This window comes from Girardinichthys multiradiatus, chromosome 2 (assembly GCF_021462225.1).
Source record: "Girardinichthys multiradiatus isolate DD_20200921_A chromosome 2, DD_fGirMul_XY1, whole genome shotgun sequence".
Taxonomy (NCBI): domain Eukaryota; kingdom Metazoa; phylum Chordata; class Actinopteri; order Cyprinodontiformes; family Goodeidae; genus Girardinichthys; species Girardinichthys multiradiatus.
Genome location: NC_061795.1, coordinates 790,682 through 814,067, shown reverse-complemented (window position 1 = coordinate 814,067; position 23,386 = coordinate 790,682). Strand labels below are relative to the sequence as shown.

At 43.1% G+C, this 23,386-nt stretch overlaps 1 protein-coding gene across 2 annotated transcripts in view; it reads left to right on the top strand.

The window, feature by feature from the left end:
- ticrr (TopBP1-interacting, checkpoint, and replication regulator) overlaps nt 1-14,139 on the top strand; it is a 35,165-nt gene extending 21,026 nt beyond the window's left edge. The window contains exons 15-21 of one of the 2 annotated variants that reach the window (XM_047352849.1): nt 6,705-6,836; nt 7,036-7,126; nt 7,220-7,278; nt 8,161-8,438; nt 9,169-11,149; nt 13,385-13,510; nt 13,591-14,139. In XM_047352849.1, the coding sequence (XP_047208805.1) occupies nt 6,705-6,836; nt 7,036-7,126; nt 7,220-7,278; nt 8,161-8,438; nt 9,169-11,149; nt 13,385-13,510; nt 13,591-13,709 (2,786 nt within the window). In that variant the 3' untranslated portion in view covers nt 13,710-14,139. Of the gene's footprint in view, nt 1-6,704; nt 6,837-7,035; nt 7,127-7,219; nt 7,279-8,160; nt 8,439-9,168; nt 11,150-13,381; nt 13,511-13,590 lie in introns of both variants that reach the window. The other variant, XM_047352839.1, reaches the window with a different exon arrangement.
- The last annotated feature ends 9,247 nt before the right edge of the window (nt 14,140-23,386 follow it).

Here is a 23,386-nt window from a genome sequence, read left to right as displayed (position 1 = left end):
CACATCTTCTTTTTAAATTATATCATGAGTAAAACACCCCAAATAGAGTGCCTTACATGATCTGGGTATTCCATATCCGAGTATTTTTTTCAAAATAAAACACATGTTATCCCAGTATCCACTTAATCTTGGGCAGGACCAAAATATGTGGGTGTGGCCCACATCCATCTGACCGCAGAGCCTCCAGCATAGCTGAGAGCTGGTTACCATCCTCTTTCTAATCTTTGGGGTTATAAAAAATCTGATTATATTTTTCCAATTGAATTCTCTCCAAACGTTGGAGCAAGCGGCTGTACACTGTGTTTTACAGATTTTAAACCATTCATCCTCACTTATATGTTCCTGCAGTTTCTTTTCCCATTTTTCTTTAATATATACAGTAGATGTTTCCCTGCCTCCCATCAACCCCTGATACAGTACATTTCTTCCCCTCATAAGCCTTCTGAAATATTCCAATTATTGTACCTATTTCAGTCCTCACCTCTTTCTCATAGTAGTCTCTTATCTGTAAATATCGATATTGATCAAGTTCTCAAAACTCAGCAGCCTATCTTGTTCTAGCATTTTGCATGTCGCTGTAATCCCCTTATCTGCCCAACGCTTGAACTCTTTATCATAAACCCCCGGTCTAAACCTCGGGTCCCAAACAAACCAGCTCAGACTCTTCGTTTCTTTCTCTAATCTATAACTGTCAACTACAGTGTTCCATATTTCAGTTATATTCCTGGTTATTAAATCTAGCTCACTACTTAGTTTGCCTAATAAGCCTTTATGTGCAACTAGATTTTTGATTTCCATTCCTTTCATACCTATTTCCATATTTTTCCATCTTGAAACATAATCATCATTGCACCAAACACTAGGGGTCTAATTTGTGCGGCCCAGAAGTATTCCTTGAGGCCCGGCAAGCCCAGCCCTCCTCTGTCCCTTGGAAGCTGAAGTGTTTTATATCTGACCCTAGGTTTCTTTCCACTCCATATAAACCTTGATATCCATTTGTCCCATTCTACAAATTGTTTTTGTGTTATCATCAATGGTAAAGACATGTATAGCAGTCGTGGTAAAATATTCATTTTAATTAAATCCACTCTTGAACTGAGAGCTAGAACCACATCCATCCATCTCCCCAGGTCCCTTATAATATCTTGATTTATTTTTGGATAGTTTGCCTCGTAGAGTTTACTTATTTCTTTGGTTATGTTTACCCCCAAGTATTTTATGTTTTTCGTTCCACTTAAGCTTGTAGATGTCCCTTATTTTCTGCTGTGGAGAGTAGTTTATTGCTAGAATCTGTGTTTTTTCAACATTAATTTTGTATCCAGATAATTTTCTGTATTCCTCCAGAAGAGTCATTGTTTTTAAAAGGCTTTCATCTGGATGTTTTAAATAAATATATCGTCTGCGAACAACCCTATTTTATGTTCTTCCCCTCCTATCTCCACTCCTTTTATTTCATCTTCCTGTCTAATCATCTGGGCTAGCGGCTCTATAAACAATACAAAAAGGCTTGGTGAGAAGCAACAACCTTGTCTGGTTCCCCTCTCCAGTGCAAATCTTCCCGACAGGTTGCCATTTATTTTAATCCTTGCCGTTGGGCTCTAGTATATTGATTTTATACAATTTACAAATATCTCATTAAATCCAAATTGACCCAAAACTTTGTACATAAAGGTCCAATTTACAATGTCGATGGGTTTCTCTGCGTCTATACTTACTAGAATTGCAGGTGCTCTATGATATGTAGAGTCCTTCTTATGTTGTCTTGTGTTTGTCTGTCTTTGATAAAGCCAGTCTGATCCTCATCGATCAAATCCTGCATTAAGGGTGTATTCACACTTGCCTCTATCGGTCCGCTTTAAACGGACCAGAGTTCGTTTCCCCCCAGACCAAACCACCGGACCGAGACCCACTTTTTGAGGTGGTCTCGGTCCGCTTCCAAACAGACTCTGGTGCGGTTCGCTTATGGTCTGAATACAAAGCGGCCCTGATCTGAACCAACTACAAAAAGCGTACGTCTCTTTGGACCTAAGAAGCCACCGTAGCCGCTAGCAAAGGTGTGTGTTGTAAGGTAAACATACCCGATAAGCTGTGTGTTGCTTAGCAACGCTACTGGCTTGTTGTGGGACAAGGCGCGTAGAGAACGTCAGCGTTCAGCACGCGTTCTCCAACAGGGTTCCAACATTATAAATGTAACGTCTCAAAGTCTGTGTTGAATGAGCTGCTCTTCAGCCTCACAATAATATTACAGCTTTAATAACAGCATAAATATGCAGAACAGAGGAGCTGAACATCTACAGATGTTTTCCTCCATTTCCAGGTCTGTGCTCTGTCCCGCCCCCGTCATTTCTGTCCAATGGGAGCCATGATAGTCACCTGCGTGGCTTTGTTTACCAGTAATAGTTCACTTGTAAAAAGTACAATGTGAAAACAAACCGCACCAAATGAAAAAAATAAAGTTAGCTTTTGGTCCGGACCAAACAAGTGGACCAAAGAACTTTCCTGGTGTGAATATACCCTAAGTTTTCCATTCTTTTGGATATAATGGAGGAAAACAATTTGTAGTCAACATTAAGAACCGATATTGGTCTATAATTGTGGCAATATTCCTGATCTTTACCTTCCTTTGGAATAACAGATATAATAGCGTCTTTCCAGGATGGAGGGATCTTGCCAGTCCTAAGACTATAGTTAAATGAGTCGTATAGTAGTGTATTATAGTGTAGTATTGCTCAAATATCCTTTGTATATCTTCTTGCCCATATACATTTTTTTTTAGTTAGTGGGTCTCTTATTTTATATATATTACTTAATGTTTGCTGTTTCTTAATACGTCTAGCCAGATTTTTTGCAGCTTTAGGTCCTCCCTCATAGTATGTTTGTTTGGTAAATCTAGCCTTCTTTTCCACTTCCTCCCATAAACTCTCATCCAATTGTTTCCTGGTTTCTATAATCAAATTAAATACTTCTGGGTCCTTTGTTTGTTTATGTTTCTGCTCCAAATCCCTTAGCCCCTTTATTAGCTTATTGTATGTTTCTAATCTCGCTTTTTTCATAAATGCTGTGTAAGAAATCATCTTCCCTCTTATGACTGCTTTCAGGGCATCCCGTAGTATTAATGGGTCGACTTCGCCGTTATCATTTTCCTCCCTATATCGAAGGGAGGGGGGCGTATACATTAAACAATGTTATTAACTGATTTTCCAATTTGCCCTTTATCAGTAGATATCTTCCTTTTTTGTCCTTAATTTCCTTGAACAATTCAAACTGAACATTATTCGAAATCAATGTCATAACTCCCTTTTATGCTTCTGCCTTAATAAACTGACTATCATTTCAGCCTACGGGCCGAGTGGTAGTGCAGAGTACCCTGCCTTCTTGGCGTTCCTGTTGGGGGTGCTGGATAGTGCCCCTCCCGGGGACTCCATTATTCTGCTGGGGGACTTCAACGCCCACGTGGGGAATGACAGTGACACCTGGAGAGGCGTGATCGGGAGGAATGGCCTCCCCGATCTGAATCCGAGTGGTGTTTTGTTATTGGACTTCTGTGCTAGTCACGGATTGTCCATAACGAACACCATGTTCAAACATAAGGGTGTCCATCAGTGTTCTTGGCACCAGGACACCCTAGGCAGGAGGTCGATGATCGACTTTGTTGTCGTATCATCAGACCTTCGGCCGCATGTTTTGGACACTCGGGTGAAGAGAGGGGCTGAGCTGTCCACTGATCATCACCTGGTGGTGAGTTGGATCCGCTGGAGGAGGAGAAAGCCGGACAGACTCGGCAGGCCCAAGCGCATAGTGAGGGTCTGCTGGGAACGCCTGGCGGAGCCCTCGGCCAGGGATGTATTCAACTCTCACCTCCGGGAGAGCTTTGACCAGATCCCGGGGGATGTTGGAGACATAGACTCAGAGTGGACCATGTTCTCTGCATCTATTGTCGATGCTGCTGCCCGTAGCTGTGGCCGTAAGGTCTGTGGTGCCTGTCGTGGCGGCAATCCCAGAACCCGGTGGTGGACACCGGCAGTAAGGGATGCTGTTAAGCTGAAGAAGGAGTCCTATCGGCTGTGGTTGGCTTGTGGGACTCCTAAGGCGGCTGACGGGTACCGTAAGGCCAAGCGTGCTGCGGCCCGGGCTGTGGCAGAGGCAAAAACTCGGGCCTGGGAGGAGTTCGGTGAGGCCATGGAGAAGGACTACCGGTTGGCCTCGAAGCGATTCTGGCAAACCGTCCGGCGCCTCAGGAGGGGGAAGCAGTGCTTTGCCAACACTGTTTATAGTGGGGGCAGGAGACTGCTGACCTCGACTGAGGACATTATCGGGCGGTGGAAGGAGTACTTCGAGGATCTCCTCAATCCTGCCATCACGCATTCCCTGGTGGAAACAGAGGCTGGGGACTCGGGGTTGGACTCTTTCATCACCCAGGCTGAAGTCACCGAGGTGGTTAAAAAGCTCCGCGGTGGCAAGGCTTCGGGGGTGGATGAGATCCGCCCTGAGTACCTCAAGTGTCTGGATGTTGTAGGGCTGTCATGGTTGACACGTCTCTTCAACATTGCGTGGCGGTCGGGGACAGTGCCTCTGGACTGGCAGACTGGGGTGGTGGTCCCCCTTTATAAGAAGGGGGACCGGAGGGTGTGTTCCAACTACAGGGGGATCACACTCCTCAGCCTCCCTGGTAAGGCCTACGCCAGGGTATGGACAGGATTTCTAGGTGCAGCCAAGGGCCGGAGGGGGTCTGGTTTGGGGACCAGTGGATTTCGTCTCTTCTTTTTGCGGATGACGTGGTCCTGCTGGTCCCCTCTAGCCAAGACCTACAGCATGCGCTGTGGCGGTTTGCAGCCGAGTGTGAAGCGGCTGGGATGAGGATCAGCTCCTCCAAGTCCGAGGCCATGGTACTCGACCGGAAAAGGGTGGCTTGTCCTCTTCAGGTTGGAGGGGAGTTCCTGCCTCAAGTGGATGAGTTTTATTATCTCGGGGTCTTGTTCACGAGTGAGGGAAGAATGGAGCGGGAGATTGACAGACGGATCGGTGCGGCTGCCACAGTAATGGGGGCGCTGTGCCGGTCCATTGTGGTGAAGAGAGAGCTGAGCCGAAAAGCAAAGCTCTCAATTTACTGGTCGATCTACGTTCCTACCCTCACCTATGGCCATGAACTTAGGGCCATGACCAACAGAACGAGATCCCGGATACAAGCGGCTGAAATGAGCTTCCTCCGTAGGGTGGCCGGGCTCTCCCTTAGAGATAGGGTGAGGAGCTCGGCCATCCGGGAGGAGCTCGGAGTAGAGCCACTGCTCCTCCACATCGAGAGGAGCCAGTTGAGGTGGCTCGGGCATCTATACCGGATGCCTCCTGGACGCCTTCCTCGGGAGGTGTTCCAGGCACGTCCCACCGGGAGGAGGCCCAGGGGACGGCCCAGGACACGCTGGAGGGACTATGTCTCTCGGCTGGCCTGGGAACGCCTTGGGTTCCCCCCCGGAGGAACTGGAGGAGGTGTCTGGAGAGAGGGACGTCTGGGCGTCTCTGTTGAGTCTGCTGCCCCCGCGACCCGGTCCCGGATTCTTCATACTTCTCTGCTTACGTCCTCCAATCATTTCGTGTCTGGGCAAATCGTGTTTTAATTATTCTTTTTTGTTTTAGGGAGGTTTTTTTATTTCCTCGACACGGGAGCTCGGTCTTATGCTGCCATCTTGATTCGCGTCCCACCGGAAGCCCCCTCCTCTGAGTTTCTAAGCTTTCTGAGCAGCTCAGAAGACACCAAGTAAGACTGCAGGGTTTCAGCGTTGTGTGGACTCTGATTCAGGTGCTCTGTTGCAGCATCCAATGAATGCTTGAAATTGTAGATCAGATCAATAAACTGGCTTCTGTCAGGTTTTTCTTTTTTTTTAAAGATATTTCTTTGGCACTAGAAGCTTTTACTTTTCATTTTTCAACAATAGGTGAGACAGGAAAGAGAGGCAGAGAGAGTGGGAGACATTCGGCAAAGGTTGCTGGGTTGAGGACTATAGCCTCTATATATGGTTGCACATTTAACCCCTACACCACCAGCGCCACGCCCTGTCTGGGATTTTTTTATATAAACTTGCTGGATTCAGCTTTACTTCCAGCAAAAATGTACCTGGAAAAAAAAAACCTCGAAGCCAAATGGCATCGCATATTTTGATTTATAAATGTTAGAGGTCCTACACTTGGGGCGGCACGAAATTAGGAAGTCTGGCGATATGTGATAATACTGTTTAATGTTGTAATAGCTAAATGAGTTGCGATAAATGCACAAATAATTAAGAAGTGTTTGTCTTGCTGCTTTTGATTTCTAGCAAACATAGACCCCAGAAAATGAGTAGTCGATCCAGCTACTGGAAGACAATGTTAATTTATTCTTTCTAGCTAAACAGCAAACGTTGCCTAGAAGTAACATTTCAATAGAAAAAGTTACATTAGCAGTAGTTGCTTAATGACTTGACCACCTCTCTACCTTCTAAAACCTTTTACACTGCATTAAACCACAGTCGCCTTGTACATTACAGGCATGGAAAGCTTAAACTCATGGTACTTAAGTAATTAGCTGAGACTTATTGCAGTCTATGCGCTTCTTTGCGATATGTATATTTCATACAGTTATATTGTGATGACAATAAGTATTGTGCAGCCCTACCTACAAATCCTCTAGGTAAAGTAGTAAAGTTTTTCATCATACATTTATTGGTCCACAGAGGTGACCAAAGTCAGAAGAAACCTCTTCAACCAAGAGATAGTTTCCCCATCAAAGAAAAGAAAACTACCAAGGAGCCAGTCTGTATCTGCTGTGGAAGGAATGAAAGGCAAACGTTTTTCTGAATCTGAAGGTAATGTCGTACATTGTTATATGTTGCTTTTAAAAATAATGTTAGACTTGGTAAATTACAGGAGGTGAACAGTGTTTTCCAGTATTTGGCTGTGCAACTTGATATTGTTTCTGAGATTTATCAAAAACAAATCTCAATTTTTAATGACTTACTATTGTTTTAACATTTTAATGGTTAAATCTCTTTTTTATATTATCAGAAAAACACAAACTTCTCACAAAGAAGGTGTGTGAGACACCTCTCCACAAGCAGGTGTCCAGTCGCCTATTACAACGGCAGAAAATAGGAAGGTATGTTTCAGTCATTATCCTGGTATTTCTGCTATTACATGAAATCAACTGTAGCTTGGTGTAAATTAACAGTAAATCATGTTTATTTCACAGGAAATCTGACCTTACCGAGGAGTGCATAGTAGAAGAATCACCAATAAAACCAGCCGAAGGTATTGTTCCTTGTTTTTCCCAAAGTTTATATTCATGTACATCACATATTTCTTATTTATTTATGTAAATTGAGGGTTGTTTTTTGTTCAAGAAATGTATAAATGAATGTAAAAAAACTCCACTAATCTGGGACACAACGCTATGAATGAATAAATGAAGCTAAATTCACTATTTATTTTGAAATGTATACAGAGTTGCTCACCCTAGTTTACTTTTCCCTTTATAATTTATAGAAATCCACCATTGCTGATTTATGATCTCTGTAAAACTTTAACTCTAACACTATAAAGACAAAACATTTAATGTTCTAACTGATAAACTTAATCTTTTTTGCAAATATTTGCTCATTTTGAATGCAACATATTCCAAAAACAAAGTGTTTTTGAAGGTTTCCTGGGGACTTCCTACTGTGGGGGAGACCCTGTGGAAGACCCAGAACATGAAAGCCTTAGAATCGCCCAGAATGAGCTGGTAGATGTCACTGAGCAGAGAGATGAATGGGGTTCCCTCCTGGACCCGTTGCCCCTGTGACCTGATCTTGGATGGATGGATGGAACAGATTTTCATAGTCGTATTTAAGCTAATTAACTCAACCCTATACTTCTGTTTTCTGCCTTGTCATCGTAGTGAATTAGTATGTTGTGGTGGGTGGGTGGATTAAAATCTTTCATTTCCAGTCCCCTTGGTTTCACCTTAATTCCTTTGTGCATTTTTAAACTTTTACTTGAGTTTACTGGGCACAGCTCGTCCTTATAAAGGTTCAAATATAATTTTAAGTATTTTACCTAAAAGATACTTGTTTTGTTTGCCTGACTTGAAGTACAGGGTAAGCTTGATATAAAACCACAAGTATATTTTCTTTCTTTGTGTTTTTCTGTCAGACCTGAGAAGGAGCCCAAGAATAAAGAAGTTCTCTAGAAGACACTCAAGCACCTTCTACTCAAGTTCTCAGCCTCGCTCCAGGAACCTGGAGAGAGCTCTTTCTTCATCTCAGCTTACACTCAGCGACAGCAAAATCTGTGGCATTAATGTGAAAACGGTCCAGTCTCCCATGCGTCTTCTCTTCGGGGCTGCAGATTCTCCCATATGTTCCAGCAACCAGTCTGGTGAAACCCGCACCACCAGGTCCCGGTTGTCCACAGACTCCAGTGTTTTTGAGGTAATTTATTAAAGTGTATCCCCTTTGAATACTTATACGTTTTTTTTTGTTTGTTTTTTTTTTTCAAAAGATTTTGACAGAATTTAACTAAAAGGTTCTGAAATCTTATTGAATTGTATTTGTAATGTTTTGGTCTAAATACCACAGTGAATGCAGTACAAGACCTTCCCAGTCAGCCCTATTAATTTACTTTATGACTCTTTGAACATTATTTGATGTAAGACAACCAGCAATATCTCCTACAGATCCTCAAAGCTTTCTCCAGAACACACCAAACTCATTTCAGAGATAGTTTAGCCATTTTTCTAAAATACTTACTTTTCCCTTATCTGCTGCTGGTCAATCTTTTGGACATTTTTTCCAACCAGTCATATGTTGAACTGCCCCAGGTACTCTGCACATGGGAATGCTACAGTGACATCACGACCATCTGCCCAGTTGTAAAAATGAAATCCAGTCCCAACTGATTTATTATATAATGCCTCTATAAGGCAAGGATCACAGTCAACCATTACCGACTGATTTTTTATATTTACTTTTCAAAACTGCTACTTATTTCGCAGTGCTTTATTATCTTTTGAGAGATGCCCGTCTCGTTTCCTATCAGAAACAATATTCTTCGTTGAATGACAATTATTTTAAATCTAAATCTACCAGGAATATAAAAAAGTTTATGCTGAACAACTGACATTTTTCTGAAACCTATATAATATTTCTGCTTTCCATTTAGAGCCCAAACAAAACACCATCAAAGTCACCCATCAGACGTGGAAGGAATTTATCTCCTAAGATGCCCAGGACCCCTCAAACCCCAAGGACTCTGGTATCGTCTAAAATGCACATTTCTATGGTTGCAGAGAGCCCCGAAGCAGCTGCTTCTGGACTTGGTACAGCTGTTGAGTCCAGCCCTTTGAAATCTCCAGGCAAAGAGCCTCATGTAACAACGCCAAGTAAGCAAAGTCCTTTAAAGGGTATTCTTAGGACTCCAGTCAAAGCTCCTGGATTATGTAAACTTAGCAGTCCATTGTCCAAGAAGAGTGTCACATGGTCTCCCTCTCCTCAGAAATGTACAGCGGAGGAGAACTATGCAACTTTTAAAGTACCTAAGTCACCAAGCACAGCTTCTCACATCTCTATGAGACAAATGAAAACTCCCAGCAAGCTCTGCAGTCCAGACCAAAGCACCAATGATAAGACAAGCATGTTTAAGACCCCAGATAAGATCTGCAATGTAAGCCTAGTACGGATATCTGAACATTATTTATTGACTCCAGAAAAAAATCTGACGCCTTCGATTTGCAACACAGCTAAAAAAGTTGATGCAGTTCATCTGGAAACGACTCCTCCACTACGCTCAGCATCCTCAACCCAACATATCTCACCTCAGCACAAAACCAGAACTCTAGTGAAGACACCTAGTCCTACTCACCAAATGGTTACTCGCTCTGGACGAACCCCGAGGAAAGGGTCAGACACGGTATCCCCCCTTAAAGCAACATTTACACCACCAGAGGGTGATAGATGTTCAACAGCTTCTGTACCTTCACTTAGAACAGAGGAGCAGACTGAAACATTACAGTCTTCTGAAACCGATTCCAGCCTCCAGGCTGAATCACAGGAATGTGAGTCTTCTCATGGTAATTCTGCGACCACAGATGACGACAGTTTGAATATTGTCGATGCTGCAGTTGTAAAGACTCAGTTCAACCAAGGTATAAAAATGAGTATTAGCTTCTCAAGGAAGTCTTCTGTGTCTAGTCCAGACTGTCTCGTAAGAACAGCTTCCCCAAAACAACCTTTGCCGCTCCAAAACACACCCAGCCGGAGTTATGGCTTCCGACAAACCCCCGACCGCCAGCAGAGGGAGGCTGCTGCCCGTTTAGGATACGGAAATGATTCCCCTCGATTTTCAACCCCCAGAGGCTTGGCAAGATCCAACAGTAAGAAAGGCTCAAATACTCCAAACACTCTTACCTACCAAGTCGAACTGGAAATGCAGAAATCTGGGCTTCCAAAACTCAAAATAAAACGAACAGATTCCATGAATGCAGATGACTTTTCTTCTGGTGGCGCTCCTCAACCCGGAGCACAGAGCCCTTTAGTCGGCACAAAACCTCACATGGAAAGCGCCTTGGCTCTGATGTCTAAACACAAAGATCCTTCCTGCTACTCTCCGTCTCTTTGCGCTCATATCACTCCAGCCAAATGTACTCCTGGGAAAGGCGGTGGTGTCCAAACTTACATCTGTCAGTCCTACACGCCTACACGCCATTCTACAGCAACCCCTTCTCCAAATGCGGTGGCAGTGGCAGACATTATTCCTCTCACTCCTTCACCTCAGAGTGTGGGCAAAGTGACTCCAGACAACCTGAACAGCTGGCCTCGCAGGAAGAGGCCTCAGCTCGGTGTGTTTGGAGGCAAGGATCGAGTGCTGAGGGGGGAGCCTCGGCTGGAGGAGCTCCTGGAGGAGGCTGAGCTTGGAGTTAGTCGCTTGGAGGACTTTGATGACAATGACGAACCCTCAAGCAGCAAAGCTGGAAAAATGGCTTTGACTTCTAAACAGGCTCCCCCAGTTGCAGCAAATGCGTCTCCTCTTTCACCCATGGAGGACTTGTATTGGATGGCCAAGCTGGCTGAAGGGGCAGACTATGCTGATTCGGATAAAACTGCAGAAGTCATCTGGGCATCTGAAGCTGGAGAGCTAATGTCAAGTAAGCAATACTTTTACAGTCTATGACATGAAAGTGTTCCATGTCTAGCAGTACTTCAAAAGAGTATTGGAGGTATTAAATTAGACAACCTTTTGCTTTGCAGTCTCAAAATGAAAAGGGTTTGGGTTCCAGTCTCGGTGTGTTTGTGTAAGGAGTTTGTTTTCACCTGTAGCTTTCCATCAGGGTTCTCCAAGTTGCTTTCACAGTCCAAACAACATGCAGGTTAACTGGTCATTCTAAGCTGACATCAGGTGTAAGTATGACTGCAGGTGGTTGTTTGCCTCTGCACTGGTCAACTGATGTCCCAGTGTCCTGTCCAGGTCGGTCCCATCAGCTCAGCTCCAGCTCCGTTCTGTTACTATAAAAGCTCCCAGTGATTTCAAGGTTCCTACGCAGTTTGGAGAAGGATTGGATTTGTTTCACGTATTTTCCAGATCTGCATGTGTGTGAGGAAAGAAAATATAGGTTCTGAAAAAAACTGAACATTGTGAAAACATTCTGCATTTTTGGGTCCCTTATTTCAGAAAGTGAAACTCTTAGATTCTATTATAAATAGTGACATTTTTCAATACTTTTTTTGTAGTTTTGATGATTATGGCCTACAAAATTTTCCACCAAATTTGTGAATGAATTTTGCTATACAATCCTATCAAGGCAACAGTTATTCTTGTCCATGTACCTTTTCTGTTACACTTTTTCCTTCCGCTCAACTTTCCATTGATATACTTGAACTCTGTGCAAGCCAGCTTCTAACTTTTTGTGGGGTCCCCTTCCTGTGGAGGGTGTTTGTGTGTGTTGGACAACTGGCAGATCTGCAGTCTTCTGAACAGCTGTATAGGCCATAACATGGAATTTATGGATTACAAATCATTTCTTATTGATCTTATGAAATCTTGTTTTCTGTGAACACTGTAAGACATAATCATCAAAATTACAAGAAATAAAGGATTGAAAAATTTTATTCCATGCGTAATTAATCTATATGATTTTGAACTTTTCTACAATACTCAAATCTTTGAGATGTACCTATATGGCTGTATTAATCCATCCATCCATTGTCCGCCTTCCTTCCATCCGTCATCCTCCCATTTATCCATCCTACTTTTTGTCCATCCATCCGTTTGTTCATTGGTTTCTTCATCATCCATCCATTCGTTTGTGTTTATCCATCTTTCCTTCCTGTCCGTGGTTCGAAAGCTAAAGCCTGACCAATGTTGAAATATTTGGCATACATTTAGTGAAGTTTGATATTTTTACTTTAGAAATGGATGAAAAGAGAAGTTAAAGTCTTGTAGAGTATGGAGTTTTCAGGTAAAAAATGAGGAGGAACCTTTGATGAATGACATGTCAGCCAGAATGTGGAAGATCATGGTCTACTGGGGCACGTTGAAACCCAAGCAGTCTGGTTGAGGATGCGCAGGCGTTTCGAGAATGCGAAAATCAGCTGCAGCATTGTTTTGACCATTTATCACAGTGAAACTGTTTCAAGGTCTTGTGTGGGGCGTGGAGTAGCGTGGTGTCAGCATGGTCGTGGTCTCCATGACATGGGGCCTTCCCACTCCATTGCTTATTGAGAATTTGAAGCAGTGGCACAGATGCCATCCCCACTGTGGTAGTGCTGTGCTTTTGTGTAGGATCTCGTCTGTAGCTTCTTCCTGATGTGGTCTGAGAGGCTCACACCAGGGGAGGGTGTTGTATTTGTGGTCATCGATAATGGGATCATCAAGGGACGGGGCTCCTGGCTTGTAGGGTTCTTCGGGAGCCCAGGAAAGCGTCTCGCGGATGTGGAAAATGGCAAAGATCCACCTTTTTGTTAAGAAGCATGGCAACATCATGAGTCCCTGAACCCTGTAAGTTTTGCATATTTACTGCAGTCCAGCCATGTTCTTATATGTCATGTATGTGATGGAGAGGGTAGCTGGTGTTCATCTAGTGTAAACTGAATAATGAATAAAAAACATATTAATTTTGTTTTAGCTTAATAAATGACTAATTAGGTAACTAACAAACTGAATATCGTTTTCTTTGGATGTAAACCTTTTCTGTCAGATTTATTGTCAGGAAAAAAAATGAAATCTGTTCATACAGTGGTACAACGCATTTTAGGGAACAATCACCATCTTGTACATGAAGTTTTATTGGCTGGATACAGAGAATAGCTTTGCTTTGTCCTGCTTCTTAAGGTAGAATATCATGAATCAACCCCCGGTTGTGTTTTGTCCTCTCCGGCAGCAGTAACTCCTCCCAGTCGGAAGGGGAGTAAACCAGTGACACCAAGCGGCATTTTGGCCCTCACTCAGTCTCCGTTGCTGTTTAAGGGAAAAACGGGTTCTACTCGAAAGAAAACACCTAATTTCAAAGGTAACGTTTTCATGTGATGTGTATATATGGGCCTCTTACTGCAGGTCACGTCATCCTGCTTTATTTTCTGAATTTTCCAGATGAAGCTGCATCAGGGAAAACAGAATATGAACCGGACCTCTCCCCTTTCAGCCTTTTCCAGCCAACTAGACGCTCAAACACAGGGAAGACCTACAGCAGGAAGAGACTACTGCATTGAGGCAAAATGTTTAAAACGTTGCAGGCAATCAGCAGTCGGACCGACCGTTCTGTTTCTGACTGGGAAGCTGTGAGCCTTTTGATAGCACAGTGAAAGGTGTTGGAGCTGCTTTTGTTCAATCGGAACCATTTAAGAATTCAAAGAATGTTTTATATTGATTTCAAAAGTTGTTTGGAGTATTTCACTAAACAAAAATGGCTATGGATGTTGTTTTACGTGAAGCATGGTGCTAATGTACATATGATTATATTTTTTATCCCACCTATTTTTACAATCAAGGCTGATCCCTCCTCATCCATTTAAATAGTATTGTTTATTTATTAATTCGCTCTATTTTTTTTCAACTTTGTCTTTCAGTAAAAGGGATTTTCTGAAATCTTGTAAATTTGTTAATGTTGATAAATTCTTGAAAATAAACAGTTTTTCTTAACCATTTGGGAAGTCATTGAACAGCAGGAAGACTAAACCCGAGTAGTGATTGAATAAAACCTGTACTCCATTTTATTGTTCTGGCTTTCCATAAATGTGACTACATCTATCAGCGCCCTGCCATCACCAACGCTCATCTGGTTTCAAAGGTCAGGGCAGTGAATTCAGTCCAACACGCCCTTTTCCATTTTTTATGCTGCAGTGTGACCAACCTACATCTGAAACTCTGTTTCCTTTCTGTCTTTGGTTCTACTTGTCATGTGGCCCAAAATCGTCATGTCAACAATACTCACAGGTAAAAAAAAGTTGGGTTTTTTTTAACAAATCAAAAAAGTTGTTTTTTTTATTTGCTCAACAATACATTCAACATGAAATATTTTATTTTTAAAGTCAAATTTTTTTTTGTAGGGCAGGGTTGTGTAAGTCATATTGGCTTTGATAAGAAAAAAATAGGACCAATTTAGTCTATTCTCAGCAATAAGAACAGGATTCGGCTCTCTTTGAAAACCCTCGCTGTATTTCATTAAATTAAAAGCAGGTTTGGGTGCAGCTAAATCTGCTTTTGATTAAAAAAACACTGGATGGATGTGGTCCTATTTGCTATGAAGTTGAACAGAATGCAAAAATCTGGATTATTAAAAGACAAATAGTGTTTCCAACATTTTCATGGTATTTTAATTTGTTGGTAATAATTTTACCATAGTTAGAAATAAGTCCCCATTCTATGGAGAACTGTTTCATTCAAAATTAAATACTGCTATTGATACCTGGAAACCTGGCTGCAGCAAGAGGATTATGTTACTTTAAATGAGTCAACTCCTACTAATTATTTAAATTTTCACATTCCTCAAAATACTGGGCGAGGAGGAGGAGTAGCAACCATCTTTTAGTCCGATTTATTGACTAGTCCCAGACCAATCAATAGCTACAACTCTTTTGAATATTTAATCCTTAGTTTTCCTCATCCAAATTGCAAAGCACTAAAACCTCTTCAGTTTGTTGTTTTGTACCGTCCACCAGGCCCTTACTCTCGATTTTTAGATCAGTTTTCAGACCTTTTATCTGATTTAGTGTTAAATACAGATAAAGTTATTATAGTGGGGGATTTTAACATTCATGTTGACGCTGAAAGTGATAGCCTAAATATAGCCTTTAATGCTATCTTAGACTCAATTGGCTTTGATCAAAACATTAACAAACCTACCCACCTTTGTCTTCATTCTCTGGACCTTGTGCTGACATATGGCATTGAGTGTAAAGACATAACAATATTCTCTCATAACCCTGTCCTGTCTGACCATTTTTTAATAACCTTTGAGTTTAATTTAACCGAGTTCTCCACACCTGAAAGAAAATTTCATTATAGTATATCATTATCAGGCGATGCTGTAACAACCTTTAAAGAATCTGTTCCATTTTTAATTTCCTCATTATCACTGAAAAGCACAATGGAGAAAAATAATTTTGTTTCTTGCCCTTCACAAATTGATTCTTTTGTTCATAGTGTTTCTTCATCATTGCGTGATGCATTAGACAATGCAGCCCCCTTGAAAAAGAAGGTAATCATAGGAGGCTAGCTCCTTGGTTTAATTCAGAGCTGCGTACTTTAAAGCACAATGTTAGAAAATTGGAGAGAAAATGGCGCTCTACACACCTAGAGGATTCCTACTTAATCTGGAAAAATAGCCTACTGTTGTACAAAAAGACACTTCACCAAGCTAGAACAGCTTATTTCTCATCATTAATAGAAGAGAACAAGAATAATCCAAGGTTTCTCTTTAGTACAGTTGCTAAACTTACACAGAGTCATAGCTCTGTTGAGCCATCCAATCCCTTAGCTCTTAGCATCCATGACTTTATGGGATTCTTCTTAAATAAAATTGATTCTATTAAAAATAAAATCTTTGACATACTCCTGAAGATGATTATTTCATCCTTAGTAAGTGAGACAACATTGCAAGTAACTGCAGAACCTGATTTGTGTTTGGACTGTTCTGATCCTGTGAAGCTTCCTGAGTTATCAGAAATATTAGCTTCATCTAAACCTTCAACTTGTATGTTAGACCCAATCCCAACCAAATTATTTAAGGAAGTGTTCCCTCTGATTACCAGCCCCATTTTAGATATGATTAATCTATCTTTAGTAAATGGATCAGAACCACAGGCTTTTAAGTTAGCTGTAATTAAACCTTTACTTAAGAAACCTTTGATCGAGATGACAATAAATTACAGACCTATATCCAATCTTCCATTCTTATCTAAAATTCTTGAGAAAATAGTTGCTAATCAAATGTGTGAACATTTATACAGCAATGACCTGTTTGAAGAGTTTCAGTCAGGCTTCAGAGCTCATCATAGCACTGAAACAGCTCTGCTGAAAGTCACTAATGATATTCTTATGGCCTCAGATAATGGACTTGTGTCTGTTCTGGTTCTGTTAGATCTCAGTGCTGCATTTGATCCAGTCGACCATAATATTCTCTTAGAAAAGCTGAAATATGCTGTAGGGATCAGGGGAACAGCGCTAGGCTGGTTTAAATCTTATTTATCTGACAGATTCCAGTTTGTTCATGTAAATGATAAATCATCTTTAAACTCCAGGGTTAATTGTGGAGTACCACAGGGTTCAGTACTTGGGCCAATTCTCTTTACTATATATATGCTTCCAATAGGTCAAATAATCAGGCAGCATGGGATAAATTTTCACTGTTACGCTGATGATACTCAGCTTTACTTATCCATAAATCCTGATGAACCCAACCAGTTAGATAGACTACAAGCATGTCTTGAAGACATAAAAACTTGGATGACGTTAAATTTTTTGCTTCTAAATTCAGACAAGACAGAAGTTGTTGTCTTTGGACCGGAGTCTTTAAAAAAGAAACTGCTTAGTCAATCACTTAACCTGGATGGCATTAAATTGACCTCCGGTAATAAAGTAAAAAACCTTGGTGTTAACTTTGACTAGGACATGTCATTTAAATCCCATATTAAACAGGTTTCTAGGATTTCCTTCTTTCACCTCCAGAACATTGCCAAAATTAGAAATATCCTGTCCAGGAGTGATTCTGAAAAACTAGTCCATGCATTTGTTACTTCAAGGCTGGACTATTGTAATTCTTTACTATCAGGATGTCCACAAAATGCAGTTAAAAGCCTTCAGCTGATTCAAAATGCTACAGCAAGAGTTCTGATGAAAATTAAAAAGAGAGATCATATTTCTCCTATTTTAGCTTCCCTTCATTGGCTCCTTGTTAAATCCAGAATAGAATTTAAAATTCTCCTCCTCACATATAAAGCCCTTAATGATCTAGCTCCATCATACATCAGAGATCTGATTGGTCCATATGTTCCTAACAGAGCACTTTGTTCTCAGACTGCAGGTTTACTGGTGGTTCCTAGAGTCTCTAGAAGTAGAATGGGAGGCAGATCCTTTAGTTATCAGGCTCCTCTCCTGTGGAACCAGCTCCCAGTTTTAGTCCGTGAGGCAGACACCCTGTCTACTTTTAAGGCTAGGCTTAAAACTTTCCTTTTTGATAAAGCTTATAGTTAGAGTGGCTTAGTTTATCCTGAGCTATCTCTGTAGTTATGCTGCTATAGGCTTAGGCTGCTGCAGGACATAATGACCACTTTCACCCTCTTCGCTACATTCTCACACTACTCTCCAATTTTGCATTATTTGCTGTTATTTCAGCTTTTAACCTTGTTCTCTCTTTTCTCTTCCTAGAAGCTACACCTGGCCTGACTCTGTGTCTACCTGTGACACCTTTCTGGAGAGGGGCATCGTCTGAGCTTCTGCTGGCAACAACGTAATGCTCACCTTCTACCAATGATCCACATGGCCCTGTCTTTCAGTATTTAACCCTTTCTCTCTCCTAGACATGGCTACTGACTGAGCTTCTACTGTAACTAACTCTATGTTCTCTCTTTCAGACTCTAACCTTGAAAACTGGCTCAGAGTTTATCTGTTCTTTCTTTCTAGATGAAACGACTAAAGGAGCTACATCCATTAACATTTACTTTTCCTTCCCATAGAAAGTACTCCTGGATCAGTACTTATTTGTTCTCTTTGTGTCTCTGCTCTGTTCTCTCAAACCCCCAGTCGGTCGTGGCAGATGGCCGCTCACACTGAGCCTGGTTCTGGTTCTGCTGGAGGTTTCTTCCTGTTAAAAGGGAGTTTTTCCTCTCCACTGTCGCTACATGCATGCTCAGTATGAGGGATTGCTGCAAAGTCAACACCAGTGACTGTCCACTGTCTCTACATGCTCATCCAGGAGGAGTGAATGCTGCAAGTCACTGACTGGATGCAATCTGCTGGGTTTCCTTAGATAGAAAAACTTTTTATCCAATTTGAATAAATAACTGAATCTGACTGAACTGTTCAATGGTTACGATTAATTGGAATGTATGAACCTGACTGTTGTGAAGAACCTTGAGACGACATGTGTTGTGAATTGGCGCTATATAAATAAAACTGAATTGAATTGAAAAAAACTGAAATAAATTTTCAATAAATATTCCATGAAATGAATAAATATCCCCATGAAATAAAACAAAATAATTGTTAAAATAAGTTTTTATATTTTATTTAAAGGTTTATTTCATAATGCAGTTTTATTTTGCGACACTTTTATTTTGTAAAGCTACTTTATGTATTTTAGTGACGTTTACTTTTTAACCCCGTTTTTCATTTTAAGCTCTTTTTATTTCATGTTCTTATATTCAAATGAGGTGTTAGAATTATTATTATTGATCAATTCATATTTATCAATAATAATTAAAATCATAATTTGACTAAATTAATTTCTTAACCAAAATCCTCATTTATGAATCGAGACCAGAGATGTCTTCTGGTGTTGTAATTGTGGCTCAACGCCTTTGATAATTACAACCGTTAAATACTCAGTAATAATTAATAACTATTACCGGAGATGTCGCTGTTTAATCGACAGTTTCTGCCAAAATGTGTGGAACTTTTAACCTTATCTTGACTGACGAATCACTCTTGCACAAAATAAACACAAAACGCCTTCTGTTACCATCTATGTGAACATTTATTAAATCACAGCCCTGATACAATCCGTTCTTCTGATTTAATAATCTTCACCTAATCAAACACGCAAAGTTCTACACAAAAGGTGTAAAATATCTAAACAAAATAAAGCAAACAGCAGTATGGGATCAAACCAGCAGTTATAGAAAAATGATAATATGACAAAGGGATGTGGTGGTGAGGGGCGGTTGGGAGCAGAGCTCAAACTGCAACTCAGTCATAAAACGTCCCCCAACTCTGTGAGGTGAGCAGACAAAGAGTTATAAAACTTTTGACGGCAAGCTATTAGGCAGTAAAATTGAAGACAAAGAAAATGGTGAATTTCACCATGAGGTTATTTTAACAGTCCAGTCTCACAGCGTACCTGCGCTGACTCTCAGGTGGTAAATAACCCCACAAAACACACACAAAGCTGGGGAGCGCAGCGGCTTCCAGACATCCAACACGGCACGTCAAAGTTTCAATAAAAAGGTTACATGCACATATCATTCAGGACACATTAGATTAAATAGCGAATCTCATCGCACTAAAACCTCCTCTACCCTGCTCAGACTTTCTAAGAAAGAAAGAAATAATAAAAGGATGTGTTTTACTTTGTTGAAGTCTTCCTTCTGAGGGGGGTTGAGAGAGAGTGGGGTGGAAGTTGGAAGTTACTGTGCGTCCACAGTTTACTTCAGGAAAAACGGTCAATCTTTGTCCTCTGGCCTCCTTGGCGAAAGGGAAAATATGATCTGACCGTCAAAGTCGACTAGGACAAAACAAGGTGGCGATTCGTCTCCTCGAAACTCTGTGTTTTTAGTTACGTGTTAAACTCACGTCTTCGATCGGCAAAGTGAAATTTCTGGCCTTCTTATTCCAGAAACCTCAGTTATGAACTGTTCGTTGGCCAACGAAGGAGAATAAATGAAATCCACTCAGGACTCTTCGCCAGGTGATGCTTCAGTTGCGTGGTCACCGCGTCACGGTCTCCAGCTGAAGGTGAGTTTTCAAAATGGGCGCCTTCCTATATAGCGTCTTGCGATGTCAGACTTCTTGGGACGCCCCGTCATATCAGCCGTAGTGTCCGATGGGATTTGTAGGAACGGACTGTCCTGGATACAAAATGGCCGATGACGTTGGAAAGGCATAGTGGCGTCCAGCAACGTGCAAATGGTCCAATATTCAGCAAACAAGTGGTCCAAAAGAGGGGTCGGAGTTTTATCTGCTGGGCGGCGCTGGGAAAGCAGGGCGGAGGTCAATTCGCGGCTGAGGCCGCTAGAAGATGGCATGCCGGAGGGAGCCTGGGGGTTCTGTGAGGAATCCCCTGGGTCCCTCCCCATGCTCCCTCCCCTGGCTCCCTCCCGAGGCTCCGTCCCCTGGCTCCGTCCCCTGGCTCACTCCCCTGGCTCCCTCCCCAGGCTCCGTCCCCTGGCTCACTCCCCTGGCTCCCTCCCCAGGCTCCCTCCCCAGGCTCCATCCCCAGGCTCACTCCCCTGGTTACCTCCCCTGGCTCCTTCCCCTGGCTCCATCCCCAGGCTCCCTCCCCTGGCTCCCTCCCCTGGCTCCATCCCCAGGCTCCGTTCCCTGGCTCCGTCCCCTGGCTCCGTCCCTGGCTCCCTCCCCTGGCTCCGTCCCCTGGATCCGTCCACTGGCTCCCTCCCCTGGCTCCGTCCCCTGGCTCCCTCCCGAGGCTCCCTCCCCATGCTCCCTCCCCTGGCTCCCTCCCGAGGCTCCGTCCCCTGGCTCCGTCCCCTGGCTCACTCCCCTGGCTCCCTCCCCAGGCTCCGTCCCCTGGCTCACTCCCCTGGCTCCCTCCCCAGGCTCCCTCCCCAGGCTCCATCCCCAGGCTCACTCCCCTGGTTACCTCCCCTGGCTCCTTCCCCTGGCTCCATCCCCAGGCTCCCTCCCCTGGCTCCCTCCCCTGGCTCCATCCCCAGGCTCCGTTCCCTGGCTCCGTCCCCTGGCTCCGTCCCTGGCTCCCTCCCCTGGCTCCGTCCCCTGGCTCCCTCCCGAGGCTCCCTCCCCATGCTCCCTCCCCTGGCTCCCTCCCCTGGCTCCGTCCCCTGGCTCCCTCCCGAGGCTCCCTCCCCATGCTCCCTCCCCTGGCTCCATCCCCAGGCTCCGTTCCCTGGCTCCGTCCCCTGGATCCGTCCACTGGCTCCCTCCCCTGGCTCCGTCCCCTGGCTCCCTCCCGAGGCTCCCTCCCCATGCTCCCTCCCCTGGCTCCCTCCCGAGGCTCCCTCCCCTGGCTCCCTCCCCATGCTCCCTCCCCTGGCTCCCTCCCCTGGCTCCGTCCCCTGGCTCCCTCCCGAGGCTCCCTCCCCATGCTCCCTCCCCTGGCTCCCTCCCGAGGCTCCGTCCCCTGGCTCCGTCCCCTGGCTCACTCCCCTGGCTCCCTCCCCAGGCTCCGTCCCCTGGCTCCGTCCCCTGGCTCCGTCCCCTGGCTCACTCCCCTGGCTCCCTCCCCAGGCTCCATCCCCAGGCTCAATCCCCTGGTTCCCTCCCCTGGCTCCTTCCCCTGGCTCCCTCCCCTGGCTCCCTCCCCTGGCTCCTTCCCCTGGCTCCCTCCCCTGGCTCCGTCAACTGGCTCCCTCCCCTGGCTCCGTCCCCTGGCTCCCTCCCGAGGCTCCCTCCCCATGCTCCTTCCCCTGGCTCCTTCCCCTGGCTCCCTCCCCTGGCTCCTTCCCCTTTCTCCGTCCCCTGGCTCCCTCCTCTGGCTCGGTCCATAAAAACCTGCTATGGCGGTTGCCGCTGTTTTTGTGGAAACTTTGTGTAATCAGTCTTCGTCATCCTTTCAGCACGTCTCACACACACAGTGCTATTTATTTTCTATCCAAATAAATACAGCCACCTTATGTTATGGGTCTAATGCTGTTTATTAAATAAAGACATCATTTAAAAGTAACCTATAACAATGACATCCTGTTTGCCGATAATCAGCATTGGTTTCCACAAAAACAGTGGCCCTAGCAGGCTTTTACGGCCGGCCTGGCACCAGGACAGTAGGTGGCCACACCAAAACAGTCCAGGGGCTGCACTTTGGACACCCCTGGACTAAATGATTCATTCCTGTAGCTTTTAAAACGCATCGTCTGGGTAAAGTTTTCTATGTCAAGATAAACGAAGTAAACACCTGAAATTAGAAATGAGTGACATTGATAAATTCAACATAATATATCCATTTATATAAACGTACGTTTAAAAATAAAATGTATAGTATTTAAATATTTATTGTTAAATTGGTCATCATTATTTTCAGATTTTGTGGTATTTTTTTTTGTGCTAAATTGCCTTTTTTTCTAATTGAAGCTGCACAACCTTTTTTGTTCTTTCAGTGTGTTCATTTATCAAACTAATACAACCATGTTCATGTTATGGAAAGCCCAATTCTATTTACACTGATTCTAGCCTGAAACACCAATTATGTTCTACTCGTTTTTATCTATTCTTTAATCTTATTCAGTTCATTGAAGCACCAAGACGGTATATCAGTTTAATGTCAGGGTGTCTAACAATTTACTGTGACCACATTGTTCGTCTATAAGCATAAAACTTATCAAATGAAAGTGAATGTGAACTTTGAACAGATTTGTTCTATAAGGAGCTCTGGCACAGGATTAAAACATTACTTCCTGTCTGACTGTGACTGCAAGACAAACCGCTTAACAAGCGCCTGCTTTTTCTGCAGGTTTTAAATGCTTGCTGGAAATAAGCGTACCAGACAATATGCATTACTTTCAAGTTTAAATTATATTTAGTTGCTGCATTAGAATTCTTGTAAAAATCTGCAGCTCTACTCTTAGGCAAATGTTGATCTCAATTCAGATTAAACTGCTGATGATCTTTATTTGTTTTTATGTTCAGAAAGATTATTGTTAGTCACATTGTGTTGCGTTTATCAGAAAGCAATTTCCAACAGGACGATGAAGGTGAGGCTTCCTTTAAGTCCAATCAGGCGTGACGCAATGAGGACGTTGCGGCAGTTTAATACAATGAATGACTGGAATAACCTTGCGAAGAAAACATTTTTAAACGATTATTCGAATGAAATTTAAATTACAAGAGAAATGACCGGTTCAGCTAACTGCGATGTAAATCCTTGGATTCCGCAGCTCTTCAGTTTTCTTCAAATATTCTTACATCGCTTTACCTTCAGCAAGTTGACCGAAACGAACAGAGCAAACTTCCTGTTGAAGGACAACACAATAAAACATTT